The 10,060-nt window shown below is 35.4% G+C and overlaps 2 protein-coding genes and 1 long non-coding RNA gene across 3 annotated transcripts; 1 reads left to right on the top strand and 2 right to left on the bottom strand.

Annotated features, from left to right (window-relative positions):
• Positions 1 to 2,379: 2,379 nt before the first annotated feature.
• LOC121746554 (40S ribosomal protein S25) lies at positions 2,380 to 3,804 on the top strand. Its single transcript, XM_042140438.1, has 4 exons — positions 2,380 to 2,468; positions 2,565 to 2,639; positions 2,726 to 2,860; positions 3,533 to 3,804. The coding sequence occupies exons 1-4, from the start codon at positions 2,466 to 2,468 to the stop codon at positions 3,644 to 3,646; spliced, it is 327 nt and encodes a 108-aa protein (XP_041996372.1). The 5' UTR covers positions 2,380 to 2,465; the 3' UTR covers positions 3,647 to 3,804.
• Positions 3,805 to 6,260: 2,456 nt separating this feature from the next.
• LOC121746653 (very-long-chain (3R)-3-hydroxyacyl-CoA dehydratase PASTICCINO 2A-like) lies at positions 6,261 to 7,229 on the bottom strand. The gene has a single exon (XM_042140563.1). It carries the CDS (start codon positions 7,138 to 7,140, stop codon positions 6,472 to 6,474), a length of 669 nt encoding a protein of 222 aa, XP_041996497.1. The 5' UTR covers positions 7,141 to 7,229; the 3' UTR covers positions 6,261 to 6,471.
• Positions 7,230 to 7,957: 728 nt separating this feature from the next.
• On the bottom strand, positions 7,958 to 9,177 carry LOC121746840. Its single transcript, XR_006039078.1, has 2 exons — positions 8,650 to 9,177; positions 7,958 to 8,455 (listed from the first exon to the last, which is right to left on the bottom strand). It is a non-coding gene; the product is annotated as an uncharacterized LOC121746840 (long non-coding RNA).
• Positions 9,178 to 10,060: the final 883 nt, after the last annotated feature.

The following is a 10,060-nucleotide window of genomic DNA, read 5'->3' as shown; positions in this document are numbered from 1 at the left end:
CACAGATCTCTGGGCTCCATGGTCTCACTTTGATTTACATTATCCAAGTAATAGTGCCTTAAGTGGGAGACATGCTTTTTTCCAAAGCATTAACCATCAACTCCAAATAATATATAGCTTGTCTTTGTTTAGATTTCTATTTTTCAATAAAGAAACTATAAATTAAGAGACATTATTGCTCTGTTTATAGTGATGCCCGAATATTGTATCGAAGATTATTAAATGGTTTTATTATTTACTTTTTACCATCAATAAGTCGAACCCAAATATATAAAGAGGACCTTGTAAAAAAAATTCTCTCTTTATTATTTAAATGGTAATTTTTAAATAAATCATGAAAGATGGATCAAATTCAAGTCAGTTTTACGTTTTTCAAAATCTGAAAATTCAATTTCGCAATTATCTAATTTGTCTCCTTGGCGGAAAAATATGCAATAATGTACCAACAGATTTTAAACATGCATCACATAAACATGTATCACCCTAAAAAGTGAGTTAACATAGTCATAAGACTTCCATGTGTTTAAAACCGGTTGTCATATCATTGCATATTTTTGCCGAAAATGAGGCGGGTGATATAATCGTGAAATTTTCATCTTTCGTGATTTAATTTTCAGATTTTTAAAATATATGATAGGTAGAATTTGGCCATATATCATGATTTATCTGGATTTTGCCTGTAATTAAAATTTAATTTGAACCATCATTATGTATCAAAGTAAGTTTATGAAGATAGCAAGATTATACACTCAAGTATATAAAGAATAAAAATATAGTCGATATAGTTCTAGTAAAATTTAACATCTTAATGTTTCAATTACATACGAACTAAACATATACTATGATTCAACATTTGTCGTAGTGGAAATAAAAGGCAAATAACTAATAAATAAATAATACTTTCTTTTTCTAACACCACTTTAGAATTTTTGATGTTATATTCCGGCACTAAATAGAAGTTATTCTATTCTCCCAAATAAAATAATTCCTCCTAATCCAAGACTAAATGAGAGAGTTAATCACGCTTTTAAGATCCTAAAGCAACTTTTTATATGCCTCTAAAAGCAGATAAGGATTCAGACATCCTCGTTGGTTTAATTAATTGACTTCGTGTTTCTTATAAATCTAGAAACTGTTCCTAGTTGGGAGATTCACACGGTGGATCATCTGATTTCTGACTCGGATTCCACCTTTTCCTTTTTTATTTAATGTTCATTTTATTTTCTAAAATAATAGTGTTGTTACTTATTTTTCAATAAGCATATGCATCTTTTCCTATGTCTCAAGAGTCGAGAATAACTAACTAGTTGCATTGTATTTATTCTGATCATTTGAGGAATGGAATATGGCTGCGTGCATTTGTGCTGAAATAATTATGCATATGTCTACTTTTATTTGGTTAATTAGGCTATCTGTCTATGTCATGATCGTGATATTATATATTTGGTGAAATATTTTGAGACCGACATTAATATTTATTTTATTCTTGTTGTCTACGTGTACGACGGTTAATGTATTTTTTCAAGGTGTTTCCTTCAAATTTTACTAGTACTAGATTTAGCTCGGTGGGAATATATTCACTACGATTTTATGCATATTAAAGTGTCCATAATAAAACGGAACAGTTAATCCACAACCACAAAAACTTATCTGTTTAGTTAGCATAGCCACAAAAAATTCTACCACCACATCATTACAGCCACAAAATAAAATCACATATTTATCACATTATTAATTAATAAAATAAAAAAAAGGGATCGGCGGCCGCCATGGAGTTCGCGCTGCGCGCAAGATCTTATAGACATGTCATACGCTATTAATTTAGTGATCGTGATTATAATTTTTACAGTATTGTTCCTTTGTATGTGGAATTATTAATAGATGAAAACAACGCAGAACTATATTACAATTAATTAATGTATTTTAGTAATACTCTTTTAGTTAAGACTACTTTCTAGAATACCATTTCGAATAAAAGTAATCAGTGATTAATACATGATTATATATTATTTCAAGTTTTACTATATAGTGTGATCAATGATTTTAGGTAAATTAAAACATTCTCGTTGGTATAAATTATAATAATATATTATTGTTTATTATTTCAAGTTTGACTAAATAACATAGCATGTTCAAGGTTATATTTAGTGATACAATAATATATTCTCGTTGGTGATATATTTAATGCAAACCATTGCACTAGGAATTATTTTTTCTGATAAAAAAATTGGAAATGGACTAAAAAGGATTGGAGTAAGAATTGGCTTACTAATTGAGCTTAGGAAAAATAAGGCCCAACACTATAAGCCCAAGCCCATCACTTGATAATCGAATAAGACGTGTTGAATGTAAAGTAGATATAAACCCTAACTAGGTCGTGAATTATTAAGCAGCCTCTCCTCTTCGCCTCCTGTGCTAAACCAACCACTCGCCCTCCACCACCGCTGTAGAACTCTCGCATTGCGATGGTGCGCCTCTGCTCCGATCATTAATACTGGATCTAGCTTAAATTTTAAATCCAATTTCGCTACTTACGCTTATTTTTTTTACTCCGTTTTTCGCAGGCGCCGAAGAAGGATAAGGCTCCTCCACCATCGTCCAAGCCGGCGAAATCCGGAGGCGGAAAGCAGAAGAAGAAGGTCGCCTTCTGTTCTTTTAGTCTCTGTTTTTCATTTTGTTTTTCAGGTTTTAATTAATATTTTTATTGAAAATTATTGGCGTGCAGAAGTGGAGCAAGGGTAAGCAAAAGGAGAAGGTGAACAACATGGTGTTGTTCGATAAGGCGACCTACGACAAATTGCTGACTGAGGCACCCAAGTACAAGCTTATCACTCCTTCCGTTCTCTCCGATCGTCTCAGGGTACGTTATTTTGATTTTAATCTTGATATTGTGTTAATTGTTTTCATCAACGATTTGTTTTTTGATAATCACGAACTCCTTTTTGGTTCTAGCTGGTTAATTGGATATATTGCTGACGAAATTTAGGGTTAGCAACTTAGCAAAATGTAGATTGTAAATTATAGGTTTCCTGAATTCGTCTTCTCTATAGTAGTTTCTGTAGTTTGCAGATTGCGCTCAATATGAGGTGCTTATAGTACATTAATTGTGATGTTGTTCAATAATTTTAATTGTTGAAAATTGGTTATATACATAATGCAATCTGGTTGTTTTCTCTGCTACATTATGCATCATTATCTACTATTGTGCCTACCCAATTCATATTTCATTCACTGCAAGTCAGATGATATTCTCTTGATTTTCAGTGTTGTGTATTGTTGGATACAGGATATGTATAATTATAAAGTAATTGAGTAGTAAATTCTAGCACTTTGAGTCCGTCTTTTTTGTTAGTTTTTAATATATAGCCTACTACTTGAATTCCATTTCAGTTCAATACTTTGTTTATGATATGGGATTTATTATGAAAGATTCGCTTGGTTGGACTGCTTGCTGATATCCCTTTCTTGGATATGAAAGGGCCACTACTGTTGGTTGCTGCTGATGCATAGTAAAATATCTTGTTATTTGCAGATCAGTGGATCGCTGGCGAGGAAAGCAATCAGGGAATTGATGGCTAGAGGTTTGATCAGAATGGTTTCAGCTCATGCAAGCCAGCAGATATACACCAGGGCCACGAACACCTAAGTATCTTTCCCTCTACTATGTAGTACAGGGCTTGGAATGGAATTTTTTAAATTAGAACCATGTTCTGTTTGCTTTAATTTTACCTCTGTGGAATGTTAAACCCATGTTTGTCAACTTTGCCAAATTTTATCATCAGTTATCAATTTTGAGCTTATTTATGCTTTGGATTTTGGCATTCCAACTCTCCTTTCTTCGTGTAGTTGTATCTCTTCTCTACTTCTTGGTTATACATTTATGTTAAATTTAATTATGATCTGTTTGCATCAAGCCATTTTCTCATGTGGTGTTTAATTTAAGCGATACTTTTGTTGATGAAACTTAATAGAAATGGTGTGAAATTGTGAATCTTGTCGCAATTGTCAATTGTCCATTGTCCAATAAAGTGACAAATGAAAATATAACTAAGTGACAGCATGTATACATTTTTCTAAGTTACTGTAGAAAAATGTCGGGTTACAAATTTGGTTACCGCTGAGAGCATCCACAACCGTGCTCTTGCCAGCGGCACGGTTGTGGGCCCGGCCCCACTTTTTTGCCTGCGCTTTGGCAAGAGCACAACACCCACAGCTGTGCTTTTCCGCAAGGACGAGCACAATTAATTTAAAATTCAATTAAACAAAAACATTTCAATAATACTAAAATTCATTAAAAAAACCTAAATAATATTACAAATGACAAATAAAATAAAAACGACATAATTAAAATCTTAAAAATTAAAAATTACATAATTAAAATACTAAAAATTAAAAAAATCACTAAGCGTTGCCGAATTTCGCCCACATGTGTTTGATTAGGTCTTCTTGCATAAAAACCGCGGCTGGTCGGCAACGAGCCTTTCGTGGGCTCCCTCCCGGTCACGATGGATGTAGCGGCGATTTGATCTGGTTCGTTGAGGAGGAGGAGCGGGGGTATTCACCGCGACGTATGCTTCGTAAGCGGCACGATGTTGTTCGTAGCATTCTTGTTCTTCGCGCTCCGCTTCCGCCATAATATGAGTGAAATCCATTTGAGGTTTTGAGTGATGGATGAATGTGTTGATAGTTTGTATGAGAATTATGAATGAGAGATGATTTGATGTGATAAATGGATGATGAATGTGTGTATTTATAGATGATTTTGGGGGGGAAAAAATATAAAAAAATTCAAAAAAATTCAGAAAAAACTGGAAAAAAACGGCCATATTTTTTGGATTTGGAAAATATTTTTTTTTATTTTTTTTATCATTGTATATAATTAAAAATCGAATTTTAAAATTAAAAAAAATAATTCAAAGGCAACGGCTATGCCGTTGCCCAATCGTAAGCCGCCACGTCGCCTGCTCGCTGGCACGGCGCCGCTCGATGCATCGAGCAGCGCCGTGCCAGCGGCGCGAGCGCAGCGGCGGCGGTATGCGTCCGTGCCAGCGGCACGGACGGACGCGGGGCCGCCGTCCACCGTTGTGGATGCTCTGAAACCAACATTAATTTTCGTTAGGTTCTTGAAATAAGGAGTCATAGTAGTACTATCTGAGTTTTTAATATATCAATAAAAAAAGGTTACTGTATTAAAAATTTCTAAGTGACTTCGATGTTGAAATGAAAATTCTTGATATTCAGTTGTGATTATATTTTGTTGTTTTAACTTTTAGAGTGTCCAATATGGTATAGTCGCGGCTATAGCCCCTGTCGGGGCGATCTCGGGGCGGTTATAGTGGAGGTGACGTCCGCCCCCGGGGCGGACGAGGAGTGTGGGCGCGGTAGGCGGCGGACGGGCATGCGGCGACTCCGGGGCGAGGACGCGGCGGATAGGCGGGGCTCCTATAGTAGAGCAATGCCCAGCGCGGCGGTAGACGGCGATTTTTTTTTTTAAATTCAATTTAATTCACCTATAAATACACCTCATTCCATTCATTATTTTCACGTCATTCCAACTCGATTAAATTTGTGAACACCTTTGTGATTTGCACTAGAATAAATTTTCGTTGTATAATTTTTCATGTACTTTAATACGACGAATATTTGTACTTTAATTTTAATTTCTTCACGTATAGTCGTTTTCTTCTAATTACGTAGTAGTCCGATAAATTTATTCATAATTGCTTGAAACATTAAAATAAAAAATTTGGAGCTATTGGTGTCCACCATAGCGACGGAAACAAAAATTTGGGGTTGTGGACCAAAAATCTGGGGCTATGGACAAAAATTGGGGCGGGGCTATTTGGGTGTCCTATAGTGGACACCCTTACCATTGGGTGCGATTAGTACTCCTTTTGTTTCGTTTGAAATGATCAACTTTTAATAAGAGTAGATATGTTGTTTTTTGGTAAACAAATAAATTGACCATTTGTATTAGGACATCTAAAAAAGAAGTAGCAAATCACGTGTAATAGCGCTGATGAAGTACTACTACTATAGAAGAGAATGAATGACTATTGTCACAATTCTAGTGTTTATTCGTGAAATACTAATTCTTATTTTGCATAATCACAATATGGAGTAAAAGTTACTATAACTTGCCAAAACTCGAAATTGTATCGTTATTTTTTCAAGCCTAAAAGTTTGTGCCTATTACAGTACTAGCACATTTTATTTGCATACAAAAATGTGATTTACAAAAAAATCAATAAGCACTAGTATAAGATAAAAGTGTGAATTGCACTTCATTTTCATATTCATTTAAGAACAAACCGATCACTCCCAAACTCAGAAGTAACCACAAAGAGAAGGATGAATTCATGATTAAAAAATTAAAACACTAGTTTCCATACAAATCAGACTAATTCCATAACACAAAATCAAATTTTACAGAGATTAAACCACAATTAAAATCTTCATCATCAGATCCCATCACGCCGTTTTCGCTTTGGCGAGCGCCTTTTTCCTCTGCTCCAACATGTATCCATAGAGATGAGGACTTCCAGGAACATAGAATCCCAGAACCAACACCGCATTACAGTAATAATCAAACGAGAAATTCCACCTATTCGGCATCCTGATACTGAATTTGTCCCCTGATTCCTTCAGATACGGCAGCGCGTAGTAGATCAGCCCTACCTCGCTCGTGATTCCGGTAGGGTACAACATCAGAAACGTGCTGTACCTCAGCCACAGCAGCCATGACGGCGTAGATCCGAACGCCTCCTTCAATCCGAAAAACGAGTACCTAATTATCTCAGTAATCGACCAGCTAATTACCAGCGACGAAACGAAGAAATGCGTCCGGATTTCGGGGAAGCTGTACAGGATTCCCCAGGTCACGTACAGCCGTGAGGCGACCTGCGGCAGAGTGGCGGTGACCGGAGATCTGACGATTCCGGCGAGGCTGTGGAGGATCTCGAGCAGCGCGGCTGACTGCGCGAGGATGAGCGGCTTCTCGACGGCGGCGTAGACCGATTCGTAGCCGGAATTCCGGAGAGTAGAGACGGCGAGGTAGAACACCTGGAGCCAGCCGAAGAAGAGCGTCCAGTTGTAGGCGGTGAGGTAGATTCGCCGCACGGCGGAGAACATTCCGTCCATCGGCGCGGCGGATTCCGAGATCGAGGGTTTTTAGATTTGCGAGATTGGGAATTGGTGAATGCGACGAATTTGGAAATGGCTAGATTTAATAGAGGCTTTGTTTTTAATACGTCCTCCGTCCCAAGCTACTAGCACTTATTTCCTTTTTGGGCGTCCCAAGTTACTTGCACTCTTCCCATTTTTAGTAATAATTTTCACCTACAGCCGTTATTTTTTACTTTCCTATACACTCATTCCTTAATCTCCGTGCCGAAAAGAAAAGGGGCGAGTAGCCCGGGACGGAGGGAATATAAAAATTATATTATATGGTTTGGAAAGGGAGAAATGAAAATAGGTTGGCGGATACAACTACCCATAACCCATTACTTGCTGCAACTATTTATATATAAAGAATTATTAATGAAATCACTTTCTACATTTTCCTACTTAATTATTTCTTTGCTTGTTTTTTTGGGATATTGGTGAAATTATGATTTTTTGTCTAATTCTAGTATTTTTCATAAATTTTAAAATTGGTTTAAAAAATGGTTGAAGGATGTATTCACAAGTAAAATGAAATCTTCATTATTCAAAAAATATTGTTAGAGCACGATAGTGAAATTGTCGACTCGTGTATTTGATTCTTTTGCATAATCAATAAGTTCGATTGATATAAATTTTGTAATGGGATAGTTTCTTAATATTATACTACTACTAATCTATCAATATCTAAAGGAACAGTTTTTTGGAGTCTATGTGGCACACTTTTGAGCGGGAAAATTATCTATTGGGCAAATAAAAAGGCAAATATTATTGGATAAAAGTTGAACCAATGAGATGCAAAAAAAATTGGCTTCTACGAGAAGTTTGACATTTATAAAGACACAACATTAACTGAATCTGCATATTTATGGACTAATTTCTCTCCCTTTCCCCCTCTCTCTCTCGCCTGATCTTTCTTTATCTCTTAACCTCACTGATTCTTGCAACTCCACGTCTTCATCTGCAAAAAAAAGCTCGAATTATCAGCGGAGAAAAAGCGGAGCCGAAACAGATCTGTTGATAAAAAACGAGAAAAACCAACCTGGAGAGTCTCTGAGGCTGTTGGTTCGGTGGCGGCGGCGGTTGAAGCCATTGGAGCCGACGATACTAGCTCTCCTGGCTTCTCTGTTTCTGTCCATCACTGGAATAGAATCAGAATTTCAGCTTGACCCAGATGAAGAAATCCAATCAGATACCTCATCAGAGGTCGCTATAGCATAACTCGCCGAGGCTCGCCGAAAATCAAGATTCAGAATGAATCCAGCGGATAAAACAACAATCTTTTTCTCCATACCTGCAAGATACAAGAAAAGTTAATTGCAGTTAACATATTTGTCATTTGTGTTTGTTTTCTCCATGTTTCAGCTTAGTGATTATTTCCTTTTTTGTTCTTGCTTTGTGATGCTTAGATTTTAGTTTGAATACTCATTTATTACTCTTCTAAAATCATTTAGAACTGAATATTGATCTTGGCTACAGCTTCATTACCTTATAATTCCTGAGATAGACTCCGATTCCTCTTATTGGAGATAATAATTTAGCACTCTGTAATTTCTCCTTGAATGGAATGTTGTCCAATGATCGGCCCATCTGCTGGTGGTGGGGTCGCCGCTGACGGTAGCGCTGGGTTTGAAGTGTGGTTTTATGTGGTGGCGGAGGGCGGCGAGGCTGGCGAGAAGCGGGCGGAGAGGCAGCGCAGGCGAGACAGAAGAGCGGAGATGATATCCACCGGGGTGAGAGAAAGGGACGAACAGAGAGGAGAAAGAGAGATGGAGGCTGAACATTTGTGTATGGTTTGTAGGATTAATTATCAATGTACATATTATTTGGGCTTTAGTTTAGCCTTTTTAGGTATAAAGTGTGTTTAGTGGGTTGGATCTAATGGAGGATTTTAGATTTAAATAATTTGTAATTGTAAATTTTTATTTAAATAGAGTTTTAGTTTGGGTGTTGGGTTATGCATTTTAAATTTTTTATGTATTGGGCTTTGTAAATATATAATTTTTAAATTAAATTCTTTTTCATTAACTTTGATTTAATTTATTAGATTCTTTAATATTTTTAAGAATCTTACTTGCATGTTTTTTAATACTCCCTCCGTCCCCCAAAATTCGTCACCATTTGACTCGGTACGGGTTTTAAGAAATATAATAGAAAGTGGATTGAAAAAGTTGGTGGCATGTGGGTCCTACTTTTATATATTAGTTTTATAATAAAATGTGAGTGTAAATGAGTTAGTGGAATGTAGGGTCCACTACCAAAAATGGTAAAAGTGAAAGGTGACAAATTTTTAGGGACGGACGAAAAAGGAAATAGGTGACAAATTTTCAGGGACGGGGGAGTACTTCTAAATTATTGAAATAAACATATATATAATATAATGTATATATTATTATGTATTCAAATAATAATGATGAGGAAAATTGAAATTCTTTATTTCAATACTTATTTCCATATTACTAATGAAGCTAAATGACAACACAAATATATAATCCTTTGTCTCATCCTATATTTACTTAATTGGAAATTTTAATATATTTTAGATAGTCGTATATAATTTCATAATATATTTTAATTAGTTTCCAATTAATTAAACAATACTATAAATTTTATAGAATAAATTATGAAATTATATGAAATTATAAATATTTAAAATTAAATCTAATTTATAAAGTTTGTATGAGTCCTTATAATATAAAGTGTAGTATAAATTTTAAGTGATGAACTGTTATCACTTATTTTAAGTGATAATTAACTTTTTATATGTATATATGGTGGAAATAAAAAAGTAATTTTATTCGTATACAAAATTTGCATTTAATCTTTGGTCATGCATATCAAGTTATTCCATGGTCTGAAATTAAACATAAGAAAATAAGTAGTCAGCTAAGATATGATT

This window comes from Salvia splendens, chromosome 9, assembly GCF_004379255.2.
Source record: "Salvia splendens isolate huo1 chromosome 9, SspV2, whole genome shotgun sequence".
Lineage (NCBI taxonomy): Eukaryota > Viridiplantae > Streptophyta > Magnoliopsida > Lamiales > Lamiaceae > Salvia > Salvia splendens.
Note: the sequence above shows the minus strand (reverse complement) of the source record. Positions and strands in the feature narration are given on the sequence as shown.

Bases quoted from the DNA above. Each gene is read 5' to 3' on its own strand.
- LOC121746554 (XM_042140438.1), top strand. The intron at 2,640-2,725 runs GTCGCCTTCTGT...ATTGGCGTGCAG, and splicing joins GCGGAAAGCAGAAGAAGAAG to AAGTGGAGCAAGGGTAAGCA. The intron at 2,861-3,532 runs GTACGTTATTTT...TGTTATTTGCAG, and splicing joins TTCTCTCCGATCGTCTCAGG to ATCAGTGGATCGCTGGCGAG.
- LOC121746653 (XM_042140563.1), bottom strand. From the start codon at position 7,140: ATGGACGGAATGTTCTCCGCCGTGCGGCGAATCTACCTCACCGCCTAC.